At 38.8% G+C, this 27,085-nt stretch overlaps 3 protein-coding genes and 1 pseudogene across 3 annotated transcripts; 2 read left to right on the top strand and 2 right to left on the bottom strand.

Annotated features, from left to right (window-relative positions):
* Positions 1-10,945, top strand: LOC126803639 (ferric reduction oxidase 2-like). The gene is given in 9 exon segments (XM_050531411.1): positions 1-151; positions 250-355; positions 448-645; positions 778-1,012; positions 3,937-4,267; positions 4,488-4,731; positions 4,845-5,545; positions 5,665-5,700; positions 10,679-10,945. Coding segments are annotated over 9 exon segments (2,106 nt in total). The 3' UTR covers positions 10,783-10,945.
* Positions 10,946-11,487: 542 nt separating this feature from the next.
* LOC126803638 (L-type lectin-domain containing receptor kinase IX.1-like) lies at positions 11,488-13,413 on the bottom strand. Its single transcript, XM_050531410.1, has one exon. It carries the CDS (start codon positions 13,411-13,413, stop codon positions 11,488-11,490), a length of 1,926 nt encoding a protein of 641 aa, XP_050387367.1.
* A 2,372-nt stretch (positions 13,414-15,785) lies between these two features.
* Positions 15,786-16,938, top strand: LOC126803155 (brassinosteroid-responsive RING protein 1-like). Its single transcript, XM_050530917.1, has one exon. The coding sequence runs from the start codon at positions 15,786-15,788 to the stop codon at positions 16,305-16,307; it is 522 nt and encodes a 173-aa protein (XP_050386874.1). The 3' UTR covers positions 16,308-16,938.
* Positions 16,939-19,701: 2,763 nt separating this feature from the next.
* On the bottom strand, positions 19,702-25,321 carry LOC126803636 (uncharacterized; annotated as a pseudogene).
* Positions 25,322-27,085: the final 1,764 nt, after the last annotated feature.

Here is a 27,085-nt window from a genome sequence, read left to right as displayed (position 1 = left end):
ATGATACGGGCGGTGATAGGGCTGTGCTTAGCGTTGGTGGTGCTTGAGGGGTTTTTGTTCTATGCCATGATGCCCACGAACACTTTTAGGCAGAAATGGCTGCCTCGACTTCGAGCCGACGCTGGTTCAAGTACTTATCTTGGAGCACAAGGTACTCATTCCAAATCGAAAAGCTGAGTAACTAAGATTAATAGCATGCTTTCATTTCTTGGGAGATAAAAACTGAATTATGTATCTTTGTTCTTGCAGGTTTAGTTCTTCTGTTATACGTATTTCCCGTTTTGCTCGCAGCTGTGCTGGGTTGTGTGTATCTTCATCTGGGAAAGAAGATGAATACTACTTATAAAAGGGAAAGGTGAAGACATTTGAACTACTTTTTTCTTTTTACTGCCTGATATATGGTGATTGAAGTTACAGTTTAAGTTTGTTTTTCTTAATTTGTATCAGCCGTGATGGAAGAACGAACCTTTTAGCTGTGTGGAAACAGCCCATGCTTGTGAAAGGTCCTCTAGGCATTGTTTCTGGGATAGAGCTCACCTTCTTCACCATGTTCATTGCACTTTTAGTTTGGTTTCTAACCACGGCCTTGACAAACGGTTTTAAGACAATCACACCACAACTCGCGGCAAAGAGCCATGAAAAAGTGTAAGACTCCATGGCAAACAACAAATTGAGTTGCTCCCTTAATGCGACTGGATCGTGTCATTCGTTGTGTCATGTTTACTTAGTATTGAAACTGTGTTTTAAAATTTTGTGTTTGGTGGTTGTTTTCGGCAGATGGGAACTTAAACTGGAGGCGGCATCATTGAGGCTAGGAGTTGTGGGTAACGTATGCCTATGACTTCTGTTCTATCCGGTAGCTCGTGGCTCGTCGATTTTGCCTATGTTTGGCCTCACATATGAGGCTAGCGTCAAGTATCATATATGTATCGGACACATAATGATGGCACTCTTCACAGCACATGGAGGTTGTTATATCATATATTGGGCTGTCACAGGTCACATTTCTCAGGTAATTGATTGTAACGACCCCAAAATTTCGAGTATAAAAACTCAAAATTTCAAAATCGTTAAACACCAAACAATCTCAACGAATCGAAATCATTTAAAATGCCACAGCGGATCATCTCTGAGTTCAAAATACAACTCAGTCAAACCGATTATTACAACCCAAATTATAATCCAATATTATAACAATGAAATTGCGTAATCCTCACAACAAACTCACAAGATAGTCACACAAAATCCTCACACCAGCTGGAGATAAATAACTTCAAGTCCACTGAGCGGTACGTCAATTCCCACTAATCCACACCTGCAGAGTTATCCACTACACCATCGAATTGGTGCACCGAGATTGTAAACACAAACCCGGTAAGCTTTACAGCTCGTATGAGTAAAATGAAAATATAACTCGCATAACAATATATTCGAAAATCCAGAAATCAAACAAATATAAATGCACTCATGAGTTAATGGACGGCCCATCTGGTCGTCCCAAAGAAATATGAAATAAAACGCTCATGAGAAATTAAGTAACCCTTCTGGTTACCCAAATGCATTTATATTACGGGTACCAAGAACGCTGGTACACATCTGTTACCCCTCTCGTAATACACCGCCGATATTGGATAGCCACCCGCTACCCAACATCCAAAACAATCTGAGTACCCATGAGCAGATAACCACCCGTTACCTCACATGCAGTACTACGGCAGACAGACTAGAGCTCTAACTGTATCGTAACTTTCGCCCGGCCAAAGACTAGGTTCTGACTTGCCAAACACGTACAATAATCTCACATCATATTGTACCAAATCACGTCCGAAGACAAATCAAAATTTTAACAATCTCAATGTTAAAATCACGTACAATAATCTCACATCATATTGTACCAAAAATCAAGTCCGAAGACAAATCAACATTTTAATAATCTCCATGTTAAAATCACGTACAATAATCTCACATCATATTGTACAAAAAATCAAGTCCGAAGACAAATAAACATTTTAACAATCTCCATGTTAAAATCACGTACAATAATCTCACATCATATTGTACAAATCAAAATCACATGCTCGATATATAAATTTCGTCATCAAAATGATATAAAACACGATAAAATCATAACAGTATATTATATAGCAAACTATATATATATGTACATATTTACCATTTATACAATATATATATAATCCATTATATCATATACATGTCATATTTCATAAACACGTCCGAAGACAAAAACACGTCCGAAGACAAAACTCGTCCGAAGACAAAACATTTTAACAAACTCATGTTAAAACCACGTACGATTATCAAACATCTTATTGTACAAAAATCAAATCACATGCTCAATATTTAATTCTCGTCATCGAAATGACCAATTTCAATGAATTCATAACAGTATATAATATAGCAAACTATATATATATGTACTTATTACCATTTATACAATATATATGTAATCCACTATATCGTATACATGTCGTAATTCAATATTAAAAACTCTTGTAAAATTCTGAATCTCCACAAGGGTAGATTCGTAAATATGTGAGATTTTACTCACATTCTTTCCTGCGCGCAACTTCCACGACCCTGAAAGTAATTTCCTCACTCATTTCGTCAGTCACCTAATAGCACGATAAATGCTTAGAAAATGATACTTAAAATATCAGGTGACGAGTTCAGCACAGCTAAATGTTGTTCATAAAAATTGTTCACGGAACACTGTTCATGTTTGCTAATAACTGTTTTTACTAAACCACTGTTCACAGTTAATGTTTTACCAAAACACTGTTCATAGTACTGTTTTACCACGCACTGTTCACATTTACTGTTACAGATCACTATTCACAGTTACTGTTACAGATTGCTATTCATGCAGAGTTACTATTCATCCGACGTTACTGTTCACTGACCGCCACCAATCATCACCAAATTTCACCACCACAACCTAAACAACATTTCCAACAACTTCCTAGTTGACACCAAGGTCTAAATCCGAGTCTAAACAGTCCAAACAACGAAGAACATAAAATCGGCACTATTCACAAACCCTAGAAATTGAAATTTTGATTCGGGTACTTACACTTCGATTTGGCTCGATTCCTTTTGTGGGAATGTTGCTGGGACTGAGACAAGCAAAACCCCCCAAGAATCTCGAGCCATGGTGGCCGGAGGAGGCGGCGCCGCTACAGCAGTAACTTCCGGCGGTTGCTACACCGTGTGTGGTTGTCGCCGGAGTGCAAGGCGTAACCCAAAAGATGGAGCTCGTCGAGCTCGTCAGTTTGATAGGTGGCACGACACGAGGCGACGTCAGATGGTGGAGAAATCGGCCGGAGAAGGTTTTTGGGTCGGGTGAACAGTACCCGAGCTGATTTTTAGAAAAAATATGATTTTCTGATTTTTAATCTCCTCTCATTCCTTTTATACTATTTCCAAAATCGGAAACGAACTTCCGACGTTAATAACTTTCGCGTCCGACGTCCGATTCGAACGCATGATGTGTCCACGAATTCGTATCGATGAGCTCTACGACTTTCGTGAAGGAAGTTTTCGCAACCGAGCGACGGAATAAAAGTCGATCTATACGTTGCGATAGCGTTACGTTTTCTAATTAAACGATCCGAGAACGTTTCCGTTTTCGTTTCGAAATGTCGCAAACCTCCAATTGTCGTCTTGAATTAATTTCACAAGTTTAACACTTTGAAAATACTCGACATTTAGTTTCTAAAAATTCGGGTTATTACATCGATATATTAGAAGTAGAAGAAATAGATCATATCTAATGATTAACAATCTTATTTAATTAGAAAATTTTGTTTAATTGATCCTTGAAAAAGTAGTGAAGTTAATTAGCAAAAACAACTACTCATTATGTTTGATATTCGCCCATATGTTAATGTACATGTTACATGTTTTGTTTCAATGCAGATGATAAAGTGGGATAAAACTGCAATATCAAACGTAGCTGGAGAGCTAGCTTTGCTTTCTGGACTTGTCTTGTGGGTAACTACAATCCCTCGCATTAGGCGCAAAATGTTTGAGCTCTTCTTCTACACACACTACCTTTACATCCCCTAATTCGTGGTCTTCTACATCTTTCATGTTGGCGTCGGATATGCTGGCATTATGCTTCCTGGCTTGTACCTCTTCGTGCTTGATCGTTACCTTCGATTCTTGCAATCCCGGAGACAAGCACGTTTAATCTCTGCCCGCGTCTTGCCGGGTGATGCTTTAGAACTTAACTTCGCTAAGAGCCCTGGTACGTACTTGTTAACAACTTCAAGTACTGTTCATGTTCTTATGTTATCTTGTCAGACAGTAAGAACCATTCAGCAAGTAGAATCCTGTATGAATGTGCGACATAGATCTAATATGTCTTGCAAGATAAAATGATTATTGAATTATGTATATTAACCTGGAAACAATTTCATGTTTTCAGAATGAGTAGTTGATTTATTTCTTGGGTTTAATATTGACAGGGTTGACATACAACCCAACAAGCGTCATGTTCATAAATGTGCCTAGCATTTCCAAGCTGCAATGGCATCCCTACACTGTTACTTCAAACAGTAACTTGGAGACAGAGAAGATCAGCGTCGTCATCAAAGGTGAAGGAAATTGGACCAAGAAGCTTTACCAAATACTTTCGTCGCCTTCTACGAGTGCTCGAAATGAGGCTGCTGTTGAAGGGCCTTATGGACCTGATGCAACTCATTTTCTAAGGTTAGCAAGATAACAGCACAAACGTAAAATCCGAATTAGTTCATCAATACTATCCATCGATCTAGCTACACCATTCCTAACAGCAAGCATTAACGAGTGATATCTTTTTGCAGGCATGACAATCTTGTGTTGGTGAGTGGAGGCAGTGGCATTACCCCTTTCATATCCATAATCCGGGAGCTAATTTTTATGTCGACAGCCTACCAATGCAAGCTTCTCAAAGTGACCTTAACCTGTGCATTCAGACACTCGTCAGACCTCACAATGCTGGACCTGATTTTACCAATGTCTAGCACCACACCATATGACCTTTCCAATCTCCAGATACAAATTGAGGCTTACGTGACAAGAGACACACAGCCGAAGGATAAAACAATGAATGTGAGAGCCATATGGTTCAAACCCCTTGCAACTGATGAACCTGTTTCGGCCATTTTTGGCGCAAACCACTGGCTCTGGCTTGGCCTGGTCATATCATCTTCCTTCATGATGTTCCTCATCTTGATCGGGATAGTCACCCGATACTACATTTATCCAATCGATCACAATACTAACAGGATATTTTCGGCTCCTTTGAGGGCTCTGTTTAATATGTTGGACATATGTATCTCCATAGCTGTCACGGCTAGTGCAGCAATGTTGTGGAACAAGGGAAGTAATGCAAAGGAGTTGAAGCAGGTTCAGCACATCGATGCCTCATCACCAAGCAGGTGTACTGAGGTTTATAATGCAGAAAGAGAGTTGGAAAGCCTTCCTCAACAGTCTCTAGTCCAAGCAACCAATGTGCACTATGGTCAAAGACCTGATCTCAAGAGTAAGTCATCTAGTAACATAACTCTTGATTTCTAATACGAAACACTAGTTAAATGTTTACAGCTTCTCATTGTCTTTGGTTGTTTCTTAGCTAACAATCTTTTTTTAATTTTCTTGCAGGGATTATATTCGAGTGCAAAGGATCAAGTATTGGGGTTCTCGCTTATTGAAGCATGGTGATAAGTATGGTACTAAATCTATTGAGGTGATTTGGTGACAAATGAGATTGTGTGTGTAATCTTCTATTGCTAGATTTATGGATCTGTGATTAGGTTGCTTGCTGCATTCCATGCTGCAGCATGGCTTCAGTTTTATCCACTGTGTTATACCGGTTTTCATATATACTCCCACTTGTAAGTTCAAATACATCAATACAACCAAGAGAAAATATTGCTCCATCTGTGCTAAGTTTTTTCTTCATGGTATCAGAGCAGGAACTTTAGAGTCCTGCTTCTGCTTATCTTTCCTCCGATCTTGCTCTCTTGTGTGATTGTTCATTTTCTTTCTCCCAGTTTGTAAAATGTCTGGAAGTAGCTCTTTTGTTGATGAGAATCCTTTTTCATCCGCTGGAAACAATAACTCTAATATGGTTAGTGTTTCAGATGCAGATTCAAATCACAATCTTAGGTTATGCTCAACTCTTCTTTCTGAGCATAACTATCTTAATTGGTCTAGGGCTGTCACTTTAGCTATTGGTGGCAGATCTAGGCTTGGCTTTGTTAATGGTAATATACCAATGCCAGAAGTTGGTACAAATGGTTATGATGCATGGGTGAGCAAGGACCAACAGGTGCAGTCATGGTTGCTGAACTCTATGGAGCCAAGACTGGCTCAGATTTTCAATTACTCTGGATCGGCCAAGGATATCTGGGACAATGTCAAGGAGTTGTATGGTCATCAAAACAATTCAGTAAGAGTTTTTCAACTCAAGAAGGACATTTCCAACTTGCAGCAAGAAGATGTTCCTTTTGTGCAGTACCTTGGCAGCCTCACTGCTATGTGAAATGAACTGGAACTATATCGTCCACATACCACAGATTTTGTCACTTTGGCTAAAAGGGCTGAAGAGGACAAAATTTTTCAACTCTTGGCCAATCTCAGTTCAGACTTTGAAGATCTGAGAAGTCACATTCTCATGAATGCTGACTTACCTTCATTCAAAAATGTGTGTGCTACTGTGCAAAGAGAAGAACTTCGAAAGAAGGTGATGAGTTCAGATGTCTACTCCAATACTGCACACTCGAGAGCTTATGCAGCTATTCATGAAACTTCTGAGATGAGGTCTTACAAGGGTAAGCGTGGAAATTTAAAATGTACACACTGTAATGCCACTAATCATGTTAGAGACACTTGCTGGGTCTTGCATCCAGAACTAAAGGTCAAGTTCATAAAGGAAAGAGAAAGCAGGAAAAATCAGAAAGGATGGAATAGTTCTCAGAAAGCAAATCTTGCTGTTACTGAAATTTCATCTCCTCCATCTGACTGCCCATTTGACTTCACCACCAATCCTACAGCCCTGATAAATGAGTTTGCTAGTTACTTGCAACAAAAGCAGTCTGCTACAGCTTCAACTTCTGGAAATGGATCTCACACAGCTCTCATTGGAAAATTTGTTGGTTTTTTGGCTGAATCTAATCATATGAAGGAGTGTGATATCTCAGGTATTCTGAAAGCTTTTCAAACTGCACTTAATGTGAGTAATGAGCATGATTATTGGGTAATAGATTCTGGAGCCACAGATCACATGACAAATAATTATCAAAATTTACATGATTTTGAGAAACTGTCTTCTCATGTGTCTGTAGCTAATGGTAAAGGTGCAGCAGTTTTGGGGAAGGGTAAAATTCATTTTTTTCTCTAATCATATCAGTTCAGATGCCCTCTATGTCCCATCATTTCCATTTAAATTGATGTCTGTGGGAAAAATCATAAGAACCCTGCACTGCTTAGTCACTTCTTCTCCCTACAATGTTGTCTTTCAGGATATCATCACCAAGAAGAAGATTGGTGAAGGGTTTTATCTAAATGGGCTGTATTATGTGTCAAAGAAGTTTTTTGCCTTCCAAGCTAGTTCATGCAGTGCTGCAGACCACCTCCTTTGGCATCAGCGTCTAGCCCATCCTTCTGAAAAAGTGTTGTCTATTTTGTTTCCCAACTCCAATCAAGAAATCAAGCATTGTGAAGTCTGCCATCTGTCTAAGTTTTCTAGATTACCTTTCAATTTGTCTGTCTCCAGGGCTTGTAATCCGTTTGAAATCATCCACTCTGATATTTGGGGACCTGTCTTAGCCTCATTTGATGGATTTAAGTATTTTGTAACCTTTGTTGATGATTTTACAAGGATTACATGGGTTTATCTTTTGAAACACAAGAGTGAAGTTTTTAATGTTTTTAAGAATTTCAATGAGTTTGTTCACACTCAGTTCTCATCAAAAATTAAAATTCTCAGATCTGATAATGGCTCAGAATACATGTCCAATAAAATGTCTCATTTTCTGAACTTAAATGGTATAGTTCATCAGACAAGTTGTGTCGGCACACCTCAGTAAAATGGAATTGCTGAGAGAAAGAATAGAGATCTGCTAGAAAAAACCAGAGCCTTGATGTTTCATGCCAATGTTCCAAAAAAATATTGGTCCCAAGCTGTTCTAACAGCTGCATATCTCATAAATCGACTTCCAAGTAGAGTTTTGAATTCTAAATCACCCTTGGAAGTTCTGAAAGGCAGAAAAATTGACCTGTCACATTTGAAAATTTTTGGCTGTGTGTGCTATGTCCACATTCAGTCCAACCAGAGAGACAAGCTTGATCCTAGAGCTGTAAAATGTTTATTTCTGGGATATTCTAGCACTCAAAAAGGGTATTGCTGCTACAACCCTACTACCAAGAAAATGATTGTTTCCAGAGATGTTAAGTTTGATGAGTCGTCAAATTATTTCTGTGAAAAGCTTGGTGCTAATGGACAGGGGGAGTTTTATGATGATTTATTTCCTCAGCCATCTATAAGCACTGAAAATGTGGATTATGCAGAACCTGCATCAAGAGGCACATATTCCAGTGATCATGAACTTGTTGAAACTATTTCTAATACTGCTGATCCTACACATGCTGAACCAGAAGTGCAATTGAGTCAGGAAGTAATTATTAGTCATGATGAACCTGCTCAGCCTACACATCCAGTTCAACCAAGAAGGAATCCTGCTCGAGTTAGGCATCCTCCTGTAAGACACAAAGACTATGTTGCTTACACATCCAGGTATCCAATTCAAGATTTTGTAAGCTATGAAAAGTTGTCTTCAGGTTATAAAACATATCTTAGCACTATGGATGGTCTGCATGAGCCTCAGACTTTTGAAGATGCAAATCTGTATGAAAATTGGAGGCAAGCCATGGAAGCTGAGCTGCGTGCTCTCGAGGATAACAAAACTTGGAGCATTGTCAAGTTACCTAAAGGAAAAAAGGCTGTTGGAAGTCGATGGATATTCAAAAACAAACTTCATGCTGATGGTACTCTTGAGAGACACAAGGCTAGACTTGTAGCCAGAGGTTTCACACAGACTTATGGAGTTGATTACAAAGAAAATTTTGCTCCAGTTGCAAAGATGAACACTGTAAGGGTGTTGCTTTCTGTTGCAGTGAATCAAAATTGGTCTTTACATCAGATGGATGTAAAGAATGCCTTTCTGCATGGTGATTTACAGGAAGAAGTGTATATGAAACTTCCACCAGGTCATCCTCAAGTTGCAGGTAGTGATCTTGTTTGCAGACTGCACAAGGCCATTTATGGTCTGAAACAATCTCCTAGAGCCTGGTATGCCAAGCTAAGCTCAGTTCTTGAAGAAGTTGGTTTTTGCAGGAGCAATGCTGATTCATCACTATTTGTGAGAAATGGTGATCATGGAAAACTTGCAGTTTTAATCTATGTGGATGATCTGATTATTACTGGTGATCATGCTGATGAGATTATGGCACTCAAAAACTCCCTTCAGGCTAGATTTGCAATGAAGGATCTCGGACAACTAAAATATTTTCTTGGGATCGAAATTGCTACTTCACACAATGGTTTATTTCTCAGTCAAAGAAAATACATCCTAGATCTTCTTGCAGAGACTGGAGTTCTTGATTGCAAGCCTGCACGCACTCCACTTGGCAGCAAAATTCATATTGATACTGGTGGTGAACTTCTCTCAAATCCAACTTCTTATCAAAGGCTGGTAGGTAAACTGATTTATCTAACAATTACTAGACCTGACATATCATATGCAGTCAGTATTGTTAGCCAGTTTATGCATGCGCCTACCTCATTCCATTTGAGTATTGTCAAGCGAATTTTGAGGTACTTAAAGGGTTCAATTGGTAGAGGTCTTGTTTTTCGCAGCAATGGTCACACTGATATTGTTGGATTTACTGATGCGGATTGGGCAGGGAACTCTCTTGATCGAAAAAGTATGACTGGTTTTTGTACTTTGGTTGGTGGAAATTTGGTGACATGGAGAAGCAAGAAGCAGAATGTTGTGGCAAGATCCAGTGCAGAGGCCGAGTACAGGGCTATGGCATCTGCAGCCTGCGAATTAATTTGGCTTAAAGGTCTCCTAGCTGACCTAGGATTTCATAGTCAGGTACCTATTTCTCTACACTGTGACAATCAAGCTGCTATGCATATTGCCTCTAATCCTGTGTTTCATGAGCGTACTAAACACATTGAGGTCGATTGCCATTATGTGAGAAACCAAGTGCAAGCTCAAATCATTGTAACCAAATATACTCGCAGTGCAGACCAACTTGCTGATATTTTCACCAAATCTCTTCCTTCTGCTCAGTTTCAACTGATTCTTGGCAAGCTCGGATCTCTTAATCTCCTAGATCCAGCTTGAGGGGGAGTATTGAAGCATGGTGATAAGTATGGTACTAAATCTATTGAGGTGATTTGGTGACAAATGAGATTGTGCGTGTAATCTTCTATTGCTAGATTTATGGATCTGTGATTAGGTTGCTTGCTGCATTCCATGCTGCAGCATGGCTTCAGTTTTATCCACTGTGTTATACCGGTTTTCATATATACTCCCACTTGTAAGTTCAAATACATCAATACAACCAAGAGAAAATATCGCTCCATCTGTGCTAAGTTTTTTCTTCATCGCTAGTGGACCGAAGAAATTGAGGCATGAGGTTGCAACAATTTGTTCATCTGGTTTGGCAGAAAATATGCATTTTGAGTCCATCAGCTTTAGGTGGTGATTGACTCATCTATAAAGGGTGAAATTGTGAAGTTTGTCTTTTGCACATGTTGTACTCGTCTCTTCTGGTTTGTGGGTGTACTTCCACGACTGCAATCTCAATTGTTTAATTGGATGTAAAACAATAAGTTGTAACTGTGTAAGTGAAATCAGGCTTCTTTTGATCTTCGATCGTCCTTTGTGCTCGTTTAGTAATGGACTAATGAAATCGATATCTTTCAATCAGGATCATAATTAATTGTCACTACCAGAAACAATATGTTCAAGTCTTTCTCTGTTAGTGTCTGTCAATGGATGTAATGCAGATAAAAATGAGGGTGACACCAATTCCAATATTGCTCTTCTCTTCGTATGCAAGTCACTATTCATCTAATACCAAGAAATGACGTATCCAAAATTTCTTTATAACCTTATATCGAACAAACGACTGGATCATGGAAGTTTTTTTGTTGATAAACTTTTGGAGTTCCTTTATATGTAAGTTATATGTTTTGATCAATCTTCAAATCTATGCAGAAAAGATCATTCAAAATTTGATTGCGATGACAAACGAAAGTACAGAATTGATAGTACTAAACTACTAATGCTAACAAATCGATCAGTTCCTATATCTGGCATTAATTCTTGCAACGAGGTTATCAGCTTCTGAACTATGTAACTAAGTTCATTGCAATGTAGCAACAAACTTTTACAAGGATGAATGAAGCTACAAGATTGTTACCGGATCAGGTAGTACAGAGTCATTATATTGATGATGATCATGATGCCTATCACGTGCAAGTTGCGGCAGTGCCGCTTCATGTTGAAGAACCTTCATCACCTGTCCTGCTTTAGGCCTCTCCTTGTTGCTTGGGTGAGTGCACCATAATCCCACAATTAGCAAGCACTTCATTTCACTTGGATCAAACTTCATATCCAATCTCTCATCAGCTACATCGATAAGTTTTTCTGCTAGGTACGACTGCCAAACCCACTCGGACAGTGGGATGTGATATTCGCCATCTAGGTAAGTCTGCCTTCCACAAGCAATTTCCAAAGCCACCACTCCAAAACTGAACATGTCCGACTCCTTGCTTGCTCTCCCTTGAAAAGCATATTCCGGAGCCATGTAGCCAAAAGTCCCTGCCACCCCGGTTGTCCTAGTCCTCAAATTAGGATCCAAATGTTTAGCAATCCCAAAATCACCAAGCTTAGTGTTAAAATCGTTGTCCAATAGTACATTTCCTGATTTAATATCCCTATGGAGGATGCACTGGTCTGCATCTTCGTGTAGATAATGTAGCGCCGAGGCCAATCCCAAAGCTATTCTGTACCTGATGTCCCATTGCAATGTTGTTCTGGGGCCAAATAGATGCGCATCAAGGCTGCCATTAGGCATGTAAGCATAAACAACTAAACATTCGCCTTGCTCATGACACCATCCTATAAACATCACCAAGTTTTTATGTATCAAGCGGCTTATGATTTTCACTTCATTGATGAAAACTTTCTCATAATGCTCAGAGCCGGCAAATATTCTCTTCACCGCAACCAAGCAGCCTAGATCTTGTAGGACTCCTCTATAAACTTGTCCTGACCCACCATGGCCTAGCCGTCTGTCATTTGCAAAGCCAAAGGTAGCTGCAACTAATTCTTGGTAAGAAAATCGTCTTGGAAAGGCTAGCGTTTCGAGATGCTTACTTATAGAGGGCACTGCAGCATTGGAGTAAACATTTTCATATTCCTTGATCTTTGTTTTGCGCTTCTTTACCATTGACCAATATAAGCCCACACCAAACATTATAACGATGAACGTAACTGCAGTCATCCCCGCTATCAAGAACATTGCACGCTTATTCCCTTTCCTTCTTATATCATCAAAAGAATCTGAAACTGACGTGAACTCCCAAGTTAATATAATAAGGTTTTCGGGGAATGTTCCAGTAGCAGCTGAGAAACCAATCGCAACCTGTTCGGGGAGAACATCACGTAAGTCGATTTTGAAAGGAAGAGAATGATCATACCTCGTAGCTTCATTGTATGTCCAAAACAAAGTGAGCATGTAGGTGGTAGCATTGTAAGTAACTTTTGCAGATATCACCTTTCTTGATTTACTGATGTTAAAATCCCAACTAGCATTGACGACCGATGAAAGACTATTTATATTAATCCCAACATGAGGTCCCTTAGGATCCCAATCGTTTGAGTAGGTATCAAACTCAACCAGGACAACTTTGTTTTGGGATGTCTGGAATTGATTGGTGATATTGAACATTCCTAGATCACCACCGGCTGAGTTAGGCGGGATTGGATAGCCAAAAGGTGCAAGGAAAAAGGCAAATCCATCACTGAATTGTTTGTCGCCGTTAGTGTCTATCATGAATGTGAAGTTGGTTTCGAAGTGTGACAGCCGAGCTGTAGTAGAGTCCCAAAGGTGGAAAGGTTTCGCATAACTACACCGCCCTACACGAAATATGTCAAATTGTGGGTTGAATTCAACGTATCCAGAGTTCATCGTGGCATCGCCTTCGTAGAGTATGTCTTCTGTACCAGGGTAGAAGCTAAATGAAGTTGGATGAGCAAAGAATGAAACCGAGTTGATGAAAATGAAGAGACAAAAGATGCCCTGCCTACAGATGACTTTCAAAGACATTGCGCATAGAAAAAACATCTGTTTAGTGTAATAAGCAGAGAGTTGGAAGCAAAGAATAAGCAAAAGAAGAAGACTGCCTGTATGGGATTCTGATCAGTTTTATAGAAGGCAATCAAACCAAGAAGCATCTATTCTAGGGTTATTCTACTAGCTCTTCTAGCTAGCTCGCTGGAACTAAAAATGTCTAAGCATCTAGCATACTGCAAACATCAAAAACGTCACAACAGCCCTCTTATCGATTCAACAAGGAATTATGTCATATAGGGTATGGCGGTAGTAACTGGTAGAATCTTTGACAACCAATTTGGCATTATTGCATGTTTAAGGGTAGGGACTTTCATCAATATTTACAACCTGTTAGGAACCATCTCTGTGTAGCGGAGCTGAAAAGGAATCCACAAAATGGTATTGAAATTAATAATATGCACAATAACACTTGAGAATTGATATGATCGAATAGGAATGCAGTCGCACTCCCAAATTCGAAACGACTCCATTATTTCTGTCATTACGGTGAAAAACACGAAAAATCATTGAATCATCTCTTGTTAGAGAAAAATGTGAATGCTAATTGTCGATGTTACAATTATATTCAAATAAATAATTTCAAATTCACAATTAAGAAACAAGCTCACATGCCTAACATAACCGGCAAAAGTCTGTCTCTTCTTAATTTGCTCTACTCTATCCAAGTTGGATGAAAACAAAGTATAGCACAGAAGAGAAAGCAGCAACAAGGACAACTGATGATGCATGAAACAGCTGAATCGAGCAGAATGGTGTCTGCACCATGAATCACACAAGAAGATGATTGAAAAGAAAGGAGGAGGTGTTTAGTTGATAGACAAAAACAAGGTATAGGACCACTAAGAGGCAAAGAGGACTCCATTAGACTACACCAAAGTAAAGGTCAATGAAGCAGAAGAACACATTCTAGAGGAGATAAGAATGTATTTAAGCCTGTGGTGTGTGCACGCTTGAGAGGTTTTGTAATCACTGAAATGGGAGACATGGATCAAACATTGTTGGGATCATTGACATATTGGTTAAGCATTAGCCTCCATTTAATCATCAGTTGCTTACGAGTTTGATATGATAGAAAGCCGTTCTCTCCTTCAAATCACAAGTTAATTGCATTCTGTGACATTTGTTATTGTTCATATTTATTTCTCAGTAAACTTCTTGCTCCTAATTGACTACCATTTTCTTCAATTTATACATGACCATGAGTCCATGAGCAATATTGGTACATTCAACTAGGACACTAGACCACTTGTTGTCCATGGCCAAACGATAGCTAGGGCTAATGACAATGATATGATGAAGGAGCAGTTGGGACCATGAGTGTCTATGCCGCACCAGGCAGATCCAAATTAGGGTTTACATCAAGTCTCTCGAATGTCAATCATATAACTTTATGATCTAACAGGAGCTAGCAAGCACTGTTCTTGTTTCTGCATCGATCCAAATTGACGAAGGCCGGCCTAACTCTTTGAGCCATACATAGAATATAATCCTAACTCCTAAGCTGGACAAGGCATATCAAAATCATATCATGCAATGCATTTTATGGTTTAGCCATCATGCATTGTTGGTTGGCCAGGAGACGCACCACCGACGATATCAATCATGCCATATAGATTGATTTTTGTCGCTGGGTTGCTTCTGCACTTGTGACTTTGTCGACCTTCCCAGGCATAAACCTTATCGATCATAAGGGGTGCTTCAAACTTTGATTATTTCCTAATTAATTGTGTTTCAACATGCATTTATCCCATGCACAAATCTTTCAACACTAATCCATCTCCTAGTCCAACAAAAGAAAGACTACATACGGTTCTTGAACTAGTTAATAATGTTCGAGTTAGTAAATTAATCTACGAAGAAGTCATATCCCACGATCATTAGCTCCATTTCATTGCATTTTATAAACACGACATTTTTCATACTTCTAACACTGGAATATGTTCCGAATTGAGTGACAATCTAAAATCTAAAACTACATAGTTCTATGTAATTGAAGAAATGTCCTAAATAAGAGTAACTGCATGCGCAATTTTATATGATTAATGAAATATCCTAATAAGGCCTACATGGTCAATATTGACGTGACAAATTCTCACCTAGCTTAATTACTCACTAAACCCACTTCCTAGCTCCTTCCTAATACCACACGTGACACGTGCAAGACCGTCACCCAATCAAACACCACTACAAAAAAGGGTCTACGTCACAGCCGAAGGAGACTATCAAACCAAGAAAGGAAAACCCAGCAGTGCCGAAACAGAAGCTTCCACTTTCTAAGCAAAAATTTCCCTATAAAACGCTCCCACCATTACAAATCCAACCCATCTCTCTCTCTCTCTCTACCAATGGGCTTCCCAGTGGGTTACACAGAGGTCTTCGTCCCCAACCTCTTCCTCCACACCCTCTCCCTCTTGGGTTTCATCCGCAGTTTCGTTATCTCTCTCTTTCAATTCTTGGGTATTTATGATTTACTCGATACCGAGGCGGGCGTCTGGCCGGACGCCCGGCCACAACAGCTCCTGCCCGGGTTTCAGACGCCCGCCTCGGTTCTCCTGATGCGGGAATTTCTACCCGTGATCAGGTTCGAGGATATTGTCGGAGAGGTGCCGGAGAGCTGCGCTGTCTGCCTGCACGAGTTCGATGGCAGCGACGAGATCAGATGCTTGAAGAATTGCAAGCACATTTTCCACCGGTCGTGTTTGGACCGTTGGATGGACCACGACCAGAAGACGTGTCCGCTTTGCCGGACGGCGTTTGTGCCTGATGACGACCGCGAGGAGTTTAATAACCGGCTATTAGCCGCCGCCGCCGCCGAGTCGGAGCTGGAGCTCCACCCTGATGTTTACAGTGAGTATGGTTCGGTTTGATGAGGCTGCTGAGGATATTGAGAAAAAAACACTGTATATACATGAAAAATGTTGTGTCTAGTTTTGACTTTTGAGGAAAACAAAAAGAAGAGAAAATTTTTTTGGATTGTTTCTCTTTTGTTTTTGTATATTTTGATAATTGCTACCAGTATTGAAATAGAAATACTACCCCAGATTTTTCATTTTCAATTGAGATGTTTGTTCTGGGTTGTAAGAATTTGATTATCTTTTTTTTTTTTTCTGGGATTGCAAGTATCAATTTTTTCTTCTTCTTCCAAGTATCAATTTTCTGGGTTTGAAAGATGGTGATTAAATTGAGGAGGCTGATGTTGTTGGGCAGGTAGCCCATGTATTTGTTTGGAGCTTTGGATGTTGCCAGAGTCAGTCAAGTCAATGCTAACACTCTTTATTATGACTTTGAATGGATTTTAATTATATCCAACTAGATTGACAAGGAAAATATTGAATTTTATTGCTTTTGAATGAATGAATTTCGTTTGGTAACAAGCATTAATGCATTATTATTCTGGAGTTTCTTTTTGTGTACTTTTATCTTGAAGATTTTTCTATGAGTTCTTTAGATTTTTATTTCTATTATGAAGTTTTGGCATGATGATGAGTCATGATGGCACAAAATTATACAATTGTACCTCTCTGCCTTGATTGGTTAATTACAAGTTGATTGATAATTTGGTATGATGTAATGGAGATTGTTTTATCTGTTGGATTTTTCTTACCCTGCTTTGAAGGAAATTTTTCACATGTTCATTAACCTTCTATGTAGATAATGACTTCTAAAGGACTTTACCAATATCTTCTATAAATTATGCTGTGTGAGAAAAAAGATTTCACATGATTGAATTCAGATTTGAATAGTTAATATGGGAATATTACTTGAAGTTATGGTAAAGTCTAGAGTAAGATTTCTCCCTAGTAATTATCTTTACTTTTTGACACACTCATTATGGCTCAGTGAACAAACTCATGTTGATGGATTTCAATTACTCTTGTTTGAATTTGTGAGATGTCATCTGTGCTGTTTAAATGTCAGGCTCTCATCGCAGTTATTTCAGATACTCACAATTCCAATTAACACTATGCTTCACAATCCCAGTTCCTCAAATAGGAAAAGAAATCCATCCACCTGGCTTCCTCTGTGTTACCCCAAATGGTCATACACAGATTGCCACTTTGCAACTCATAAATGGGGAATGCACTAAACAGACAAATAAAGTGTATAGTTGGGATGTCAATGCTCTGGCGCCAAAGGCTACCTAGCAAGTAGCAACTGCATACTTGGCTTATGTCAATAATTTTAAGTGCCAGCTTAGTGTAAAATTCTACATCAGTTCACATTCGAGAACAAAACACATAAAGCTTCATAATGTTATAAAGTAGATCCCAGCTTCAAACGACTCATTGACTTCAGAAACCATATACCAATAGCAAAATGCACAGAGAACTGCATGATTTAATTCACATAAACCCTGCAAAATTATATTCCAAGAGCAAAATTTGAAGATTTAATTACATGAACATGAATCATGCTGATATGTACTAAACACCACTATATAGATATAAAAAGAGATCAGATGCTCATCAAAACATAATATTGACAGAGTTAGAGACCAAAAGGATCATAGTAAAACTCCAAGGGGTAACTTAAAGACCCTGTATTGCTTTTGCCGTATTACCTTCAATTGCTATTGTCATATGGCGTGTAGATTTTACCATGAAACACTGCATCTGTCGATCACCGTGCAACTCAAACCAATCTTGATTCTGTAAACCATCGGTTCTATAGGGACAGTTGTAATGTGTCCCAGGCCTCAGGTTCAAATGCAGGAGTTATTATGTGACCAAAGCTGAGTTGAGTTTAGTTCTTTTCAAGTGTGGTTTCAAAAGAAGTGTTGGCGACTCATCCTTGTTTGTCTGAAGAGGAAAGTTTGGACAACTTGTGGTTCTTGTCTATGTTGATAATCTTATTATTACATTTGATTGTGCTAAAGAAATTCAAGCCCTTAAAGAGACCTTGCGTGATGCCTTCTCCATCAAGTATCTTGGCGCTCTTAGATATTTTCTTGGCATTGTGATGAATCAATCTTCTTCAGGATTGTTTCTAAATCAACACAAGTACATCATTGATCTGTTAGACGAAGTTGATATGGCATCATGCAAACCTTTTCATGATGTTATCACTTATCAAAGGTTAGTTGGCCGGCTTATTTACCTTACTATCACTCGACTGGATATTACATGTGTTGTAAGCTTGCTCAGTCAATTCATGCATGCACCTACTTTGCATCATTATAATCCTTTAAAAAGACTTCTTAGGTATCTAAAAGGTTCAATCACTCGAGGGATTGTAATGCATAAACATGATCACTTCAAGCTTGAAGGTTTTACTGACTCAGATTGGGCTGGAAATGCAATTGATCGCAAATCAACTACATGTTATTGTACCTTTGTCGGAGGAAATTTAGTGACTTGGAAAAGTAAGAAACAAACTGTAGTGGCTCACTCTAGTGCCGAGGTAGAGTACAGAGCAATGACATCCAGTGCTTGTGAGCTTATTTGGCTCAAAACCTTGCTTTGTGATCTTGGCATTCAATGTGCTCTTACTATCACATTACATTGTGACAACCAAGCTGCTATGCATATTGCAGCTAACCTGTTTTTCATGAACGTACCAAGCATATTGAAGTTGATTGTCACTTTTGAGAGATCAGGTTTAATCTGGGATTATTGTCACTGCTTATGTTAGGTTTTGTGATAAGTTGGCAAATGTGTTTACCAAGCTTTTACCTTCAGTTCAATTTGAGAGATTGTTGGTCAAGCTTGGCTCTCGTTTTTCTCCTGCGCTTGAGGGGGAGTATTGAAGTAAAGGTGTGTGGAGTTATGCATGGCTTGTGGTGGCCTGCAGGGCATGCAAGGATAGAGACCAAGGTTGCACACTTTCTCCTCAATTCATGGTTATTCTCCTCAATTAATGTTTACTTCTCTCCCAAATAGCCTCTCCTTCGGTTTTTTCTAGTTACTTTTTCCTCCTTTCGGTAGGTAATGATGTAGTTAGCATTTTTTTTCTTAGCTATTTAGCTCTTTTGAGCTGATTTTGTTCAGATAGAAGAAAACATTGGAAATCATTCATCTTCGTCTTCTTCATTCTCTCTGTTTCATTACATTTCATAAATCAACACTCTATAACGAAGATTTACAAATCTCTGATTTTACGAAACAGTAGGGAATTTCCTCCTATACCAAAAGGGTACGTGCAGCCCTCATCTGGTTATTTTCCCACATTCTAGCTATATATGCTACTTTTTAATCTTTCACAGTGGAGTCAGGCTAGAGGGGTTGGATACTTCTGCCTACTGCTATGGAGGAACAGACTTATCTATTTACGGGACATTTGCTGCTTCACAGGAAATCCCAAACTGGCTCTGGATCTAACTTGTTGTCTCGTTTGTCCATTTCAACTTTGTGCTGGGTCTGCATGACAATATTTGTTACAGGAAAATTAATTTACATGCAAATGGCCACAATACCTGTTATAGCTAGAACTTCTCATTGAATTAAGATGCTGGTCTAGTTAAGTACGAGCAGCTTGGGTCCCTACAGGAGAGTGCCCCAAGCTCAGGTGCATTTTATAATTAGCTTGGTTATTAAGTAGTTGCGTACCTGCATGCAAGCACAGACCCTGAAAAAGTAGAACAAATTAAAGAATCAGATAAACGATATCGATGAGCTAATGAAGGTATTAGCTGAGCAGCTGGGAAGGGGAACATGAAGGGCTTACGAGCAATAAACCATTTCTGCAATGCAGCCCAATACATCAGCAATATCCTTGATTTCTTCACTTCCAGTTATGCAAGCAATAATGGAGAATATACAGGCAATTTGCTGTAGGACGACCATACATCCCTACAGGAAAAATGCAGTACGTGTTGAAGTGAAAATGGTATCTTAAGATGTTAGGTAAAGAAAGAAACTGTAAACATTAACATAGACAGACAAATAAAGGTTACAGTAAAAAAGCAAGACAAAATTGCAACTAAAAGCTTACTGAAAAGTGCGACTCAAAAAACATATCATATTTTCTCTGTATCAATTACATATATATAAACTGCACTCCAAACAGCATTTGCACAACATTAGGGAGCTCAAAACAAGAATGCTACTCAACTTAACCTAAAGACTTGGACTCCTAAATACTTGGTAAACAAACTGAATTCCCAAGAATTAGAATACCCGGCATATCAAACTATGTTATTGAAAAACATAAAGTTTAACATACAATGATGCAGTTATCGCAAGGAGTCGTCTGTATGTTGAATTCATCTTGTAGCAGATATCGAGTTGAAGAAACCGAAGGTCCAAAGCAGCAGCAAACCTGAACAGACCGATAAGTACCCAAATATAAAATGAAAAGATAATTGAGCACTTCCATAAATCCATGAATGAAACATAATTTGCAGCTTCAAATCCATGTAATACCTCAGTGACGTGTAACGACCCTAAAATTTCGAGCTTAAAAACTCAAAATCTTAAAATCGTTAAACACAAAATAATCTCAATGAAATCGAAATCATTTTAATGTCGCAGCGGATCACATCTGAGTTTAAAATATAACTCAGTCAAGCCGATTATTACAACCCCAAATGATAATTCAACATATAACAAATGGAATTGTATAATCCTCACAACAACCTCACAAATAAAATCACACCAAATCTCACACACAATCCACGCTGGAACCTCACCACGACTGGATGTGATCGACTTCGAGTCTTCGGAGTCGTCACTCAATCACCACTACTCAGCACCTGCGAAAGTATCCCCTGCACCATTGAAATTGGTGCACCGGGATTGCAACACAAACCCGGTAAGCTTTACAGCTCGTATGAGTAAAATATTAAAATAACTCTCGTCTCATAAAAGACACGACTCCACATCAACACAGTATAATGAAAATCATGAGAAAACGAGCAACCCCTCTGGTTACTCTAATACTTTCACAAAATGGTAACTAATGAGCGCTGGTACACATCTGTTACCCCTCACTTAGTATACCGCTGATGTTGGATAACCACCCGCCACCCAACATCCACAACAAGCTGAGTACCCATGAGCAGATAACCACCCGTTACCTTCATGCAGTACTATGGCAGACAGACTAGAGCTCTAACTGTATCGTAACTTTCGCCCGGCCAAAGGCTAGGTTTCGACTTGCCAAACACGTACAATAATCTCACATCATATTGTACCAAAAATCAGGTCCGAAGACAATTCACATTTTAACAATCTCAATGTTAAAAATCACGTACAATAATCTCACATCATATTGTACAATTCAAATCACATGCTCAATAGAATCACAATAAAATCATAACAGTATATTATATAGCAAACTATATATATTCGTACTTATTTACCATTTATACAATATATATATAGTCCACTATATCCTATACATGTCATATTTCATCACACATGCTCAATTCACAAACTTCCGTCATCGAAAATGACTATTTTTAATGAATTAATAACAGTACGTAATTTAATGAACTATATATATATATATGTACTTATTACCATTATACTGTATATATGTAGTCCACTAAATTATATACATGTTGTAATTCATTTGATAAACACACTCGCAAAAATGTTGAATCACCACGAGGGTAGATTCGTAATTCAGTGAGATTTTACTCACCTTATAGACTCGAGCGTAAATCCACAATTTCCGATGATAATTCCTTTCCTCGATTTAGCGATCACCTTAAAAAGATAAGACAAGCATTTAGAATCGATTCGCAAACCTTTAAATGCCGAAACAGTAATAATCGGTTACTGTTCAGCAATTTTCGGTTTTACGAAATTACTGTTCACTGTTACTATTCACGGTTACTGTACAATACTCAATTAATACGTATTTCTGTACGTATAAGTACTATATACGTATTTCTGTACGTATAAGTACTATATACGTATTTCTGTACGTATAAATATTAAATACATATTTCTGTACGTATAAATAATAATGCGTATTTCTGTACGTATAAATATTAATACGTATTTCTGTACGTATAAATATTAATACGTATTTCTGTACGTATAAATATTAAATACGTATTTCTGTACGTATAAATATTAATACGTATTTATGTACGTATAAATATTAATACGTATTTCTGTATGTATAAATATTAATACGTATTTCGGTACGTATACGTACGATTTAAATGTAAATACAAACTCAGTAAATAAAATTTACTAAATTACCCTTTTACAAATTACTTTTTACATTTACCGAAGGTAAAATTTAATTACATTTTACCGTAGTAAATAAAAATTACATTTACATTTACCGTAACACAGTAAATTACCAAAATACCCTTTCAGTCAAAACTAATTACACCGCCTCACACGGCGGCGCGTGTGGCACACGCGCCACCTCCGGCCGGCCGCGCGTGGGGCCCACGCGCCGACGCCAACCAAGGCGCGTGTGATGCCACCGCCGCCCCATTCTTCTCCTTTTCTTCTTCCTCCTCTTCCCCGCGGCCTAACGCCGCCTCGTACCCCCTCCTACTAACCTCACGCGCCGCCTAAAGCGGCGGTAACCTCCCCTTCCATCTCTCCCTCCGATCTCCACCAACAACCTCCCAAATCAACCAAAAACATCACACAACAAACACACAATCCATCCTAGCACGTATCTCACCTCAATTTGATGATGGAAAGCTCGTTTGGAGCTCGATGGTGGAGATGAAGATCGTTGCCGAAACTTGCAGAAGCTTGGCAACGTCGGGCGTCCTCACGGCGGCGAGTCTCGAGCAGGCGAGCTGAAGGATGGCAGCTGTGGTCCTCGCGACGTGGTTGAGCCGAGCGGTGCACGTCACGGCAGCCCTGTGTGGGAGATCGCTGGGGCAATTCTTCGAGGTGAGGGGGAGTGTTTCGGGGAGAGAGCAAATGAAAGAGAGAGAGAGAGTGGGTGAGAGTGTTCGATCGTGAAGGAGAGGAAGATGGGGTTTCGGGGGAGAGAGAGAGATCCGAGGGTGAGAGAAGGTGTGCGGCGGAAGTGAAGAGAGAGAGAAGTGAGATGAGGGTTTCTGATTAAGGAAACCCTAATCCTATAATTACCTATTTATACTAGTTTCCAAATCGGAAACTAACTTCCGACGTTAATAACTTTTACCTCCGACGTCCGATTCGAACGCGTCACATATCCACGAACTCGTATCGACGAGCTCTACAACTTCCGTGAAGAAAGTTTTCACAACCGAGCGACGAAATAAAAGTCGATAAATTCGTTCGGAAACGTAACGTTTTTCGAATTAAACATTCTAATACGTATTCGTTTTCGACTTCCGACGTCACAACACGGAACGAACACAATTTAATATTTTTGAGAACTTAAAAACTTAGAAGTAGTCTTTTAACTTGTCCCGAAAAATCGGGTTATTACATGACGAGACAAAACTCAGGGAATTTACTCTCATAGCATTTTCCACTGCATGGAATATATCCAGCACAGCATCGGTACCTGTAACAGAGAAGAAGAAAAACATATATATCTGAGACTACATCTCAAACTACCTCAGAAGAGATATATCAAGCAGTAGATACTAGATACTCCTTTCTCAAATCTCAAACAATAGCCATCCAACAGCTTGAATGTTAAGCATAAGTTGGACATAACCATTGTAGTCAATATGCTTTGGGGAAATGTCTAGAAATGCAGGTTAGTTACCTTGTCATATCATCATAAAGAGCTCGTTTCCTTACTTGTAAGAAGCACAATAACCGCTATGATGTAAAAAAGAACAATTAGATTGCAAATTACAAGAAGCAAATAAATCATCAGTTCAGACTCAATTGAATAGAATAATGCTTACCAGAAACAAGCAAAGCAGCAAACTGCACAACAAACAGTACAAAAGGGAAATTGAAGATTAGATCAGATGCACATCAAAAAGAACTATCAAAATTCATGCATAAAAAATAGCACAATGAAATTTAACCATTTGAATAAAGATTCTGCCATTCACTCTCGTTAGTTCATAGTTCATACACTTTCTAGCCTGCCACATTGTTTTGTTTCATTCACCTTTTCGGTAACCAAAGACAAAGTAACCGCACAACTTAATAATGATAGAATCCAGCAGATAGTAATGATGACTGAAACATCTGTCTTGAATTTCTAAGCACTCACAATGTTTTCTTTCACTTCACATTCTCTAGAACCGAATTCCGGCCAAATAGCCATAAACATTGGTGAATCCCATCTAAACATGCATATTAGCCTCATTTTAATGATGATCATAGAGTCCTGGGTTACATTCAGCATTCCATTCTCTTGTATTCCTTTCTCAGAAGCCACAAAATTCCCTTTTTCCAATTCACATAAACAATCATAAAATACCAATGAACCATAACAAAAAAATGTGCGTGGTATTTCTGTTGTAGTAGCCTTATTTTCAATTTTTCATGATGATCAAAGCATCAACATTTTTTTCCTACTTATCCCCCACATTCCCGAAAGCAAACAGAAACCAATAAACCTCCCCACAATTATATTCATGGCAGTTTTATTTTGATGGTGATCAAGTCATCAAGCATCAACAAATTCATCTTTTACTCTCTTTTTTTTTAATTCACATTTCGCAGAGTCTACATTTTTCCCGTTCCCCTCACATTCTTAGAAACCAAAGACAACTGCGTAAACACCATACCAGAGAAAGATAATTCAATTAAAATAGTAGTCTTGCCCTCATGTTAAGGATGATCACACAGTTTCAACCGCCAGCATTCTTCAATTTCCTTAGTTATTATCATTTTCCTTTCCCCCACATTCCCCGAAAACACAAAAACAACAGATAAACCAAATAATGCAATAATAATCACCACTTACAGCAAGTATCGGCTTTGATGGTGCCCATCAAATCGGTATGCCATAAGTTCTTGTACTGCTGCCGTTGCTGCATCTTCTTCGCATTATCTTGAAGCCCCATCTTAGCACGTTTAAGATGGACCTTCAAGACTTTCAGGGGATGAATATCAACCTAAGCACATGCAGGGCAATCAGAATGCAAAAATGTTGAAGTACTTGTTCAAATTTGCAGGGAGTGAAATGCTATAATTATGGGGGAGTATATATAGGGAAGGCACGGATGGAGGAGATGACGATACAGTTGTCGTCCTCCATCACAACATGAGAAGTGATCTGATTCTTAGAACTACGGTGTGTTTTCTTATGTAGTAATATATATTTATCTGAGCCTCTGAGAGTTTGAGGCATGTTGATGGTATGTGTGTGGTGGTTCGGGCTGAAGTCGGCCCAAATAATTTGTACTTAATCCAATAATCTCAATTTTTTCACCCTTACACGGTTCTCAGCTAAAATCGAGTAATATTATTAGGCCTCATCATTTAGCCCACGGATTCGAAAAGTCCGCAGAGTCTCGCAAGCCCGACGGGCTTTTACCCGGCCCGCGAGAAAATCCACCAAAACCCGCTTCCGTGGGTAGAGGGCCGGGCTTAAATTAGAGGTGTGAAACCCGGCCCAGCTCGCTAAAAGCACACAAGGTCTGGCCCGTAAAAGCCCGCCAAATAATAAAATATTATACATACATATTTTATTAGGTTTAAAATAAAACTATCGCAATATGAAACAACTATATGAAGAAAACTTCTCGGGATCGACCGACACCAGTCGATATGATCGGTATATATATCTAGTGACCCTATTAAAATATCATCCAATTCGGACTTCATTTGACCATCGGAATTTTCGGTAGACCGAAAACAACACTAATTTGTTATAAGGGAAGACCCATTACTAAAATACGAACACTGAAAGTCGTTTGCATATCTGAAATCACCTAATTTTTGTCACAAATTGTGTGCGGTCGCACAATATTCAAAACGGACGAATTTTTTACGGGTTCCCTAAATATATATACCGATCACATATACTGGTGTCGATCGACCATATTTTGAATTAGATTTGTCGATCGCCGAAGTGTCCACTAATGTATTATAACCTTTATATCAGGTTTATAATAAAACTATCACATTATGAAGTGACTATATGAAGGAAACTTATTGGAATCGATCGACACCATCCAATGTGATCAGTATATATATTTAGTGATCATTTTAAAATTTCATCAAATTCGGACCTCGTTTGACTGTCAGAAAGTTCGGTAAATCGAAAACACCACTAATATGCCCTAAGAGATGACCTATTACCAATATGCAAACGCCGAAAGCCGTTTGCATATCTGAAATCACCTATTTTTTGTTACCAATCGTGCGCGGTCGCATTGAAGAAATCTATTTAGCAAACCCCCGGTCAATGAGGTTTCAATATGTCAAAATGCCTTTTTTTTAGTTGACCGTTGGTACGAACGGTCAAATCATGTCCAAAACGGACGAAATTTTTACGGGTTCCCTAAATATATATACTGATCACATCTACTGGTGTCGATCGATCATATTTTGAATTGGAGTTGTCGATCGCCGAAGTGTCTACTAATGTATTATAACATTTATATTAGGTTTATAATAAAACTATCACTTTATGAAGCGACTATATGAAAGAAACTTATTGGAATCGATCGACATCAGACGATGTGATGGGTATATATATTTACTATTTAGTGACCCTGTAAAAATTTCATCCAATTCGGACTTCGTTTAACCGTTAGAATTTTCGGTAAATCGAAAACACCACTAATATGCCATAACGGAGGGCCTATTACAAATATGCTAAT

The sequence above is a fragment of the Argentina anserina genome, chromosome 7 (genome assembly GCF_933775445.1).
Source record: "Argentina anserina chromosome 7, drPotAnse1.1, whole genome shotgun sequence".
Classification (NCBI taxonomy): Eukaryota; Viridiplantae; Streptophyta; class Magnoliopsida; order Rosales; family Rosaceae; genus Argentina; species Argentina anserina.
Note: the sequence above shows the minus strand (reverse complement) of the source record. Positions and strands in the feature narration are given on the sequence as shown.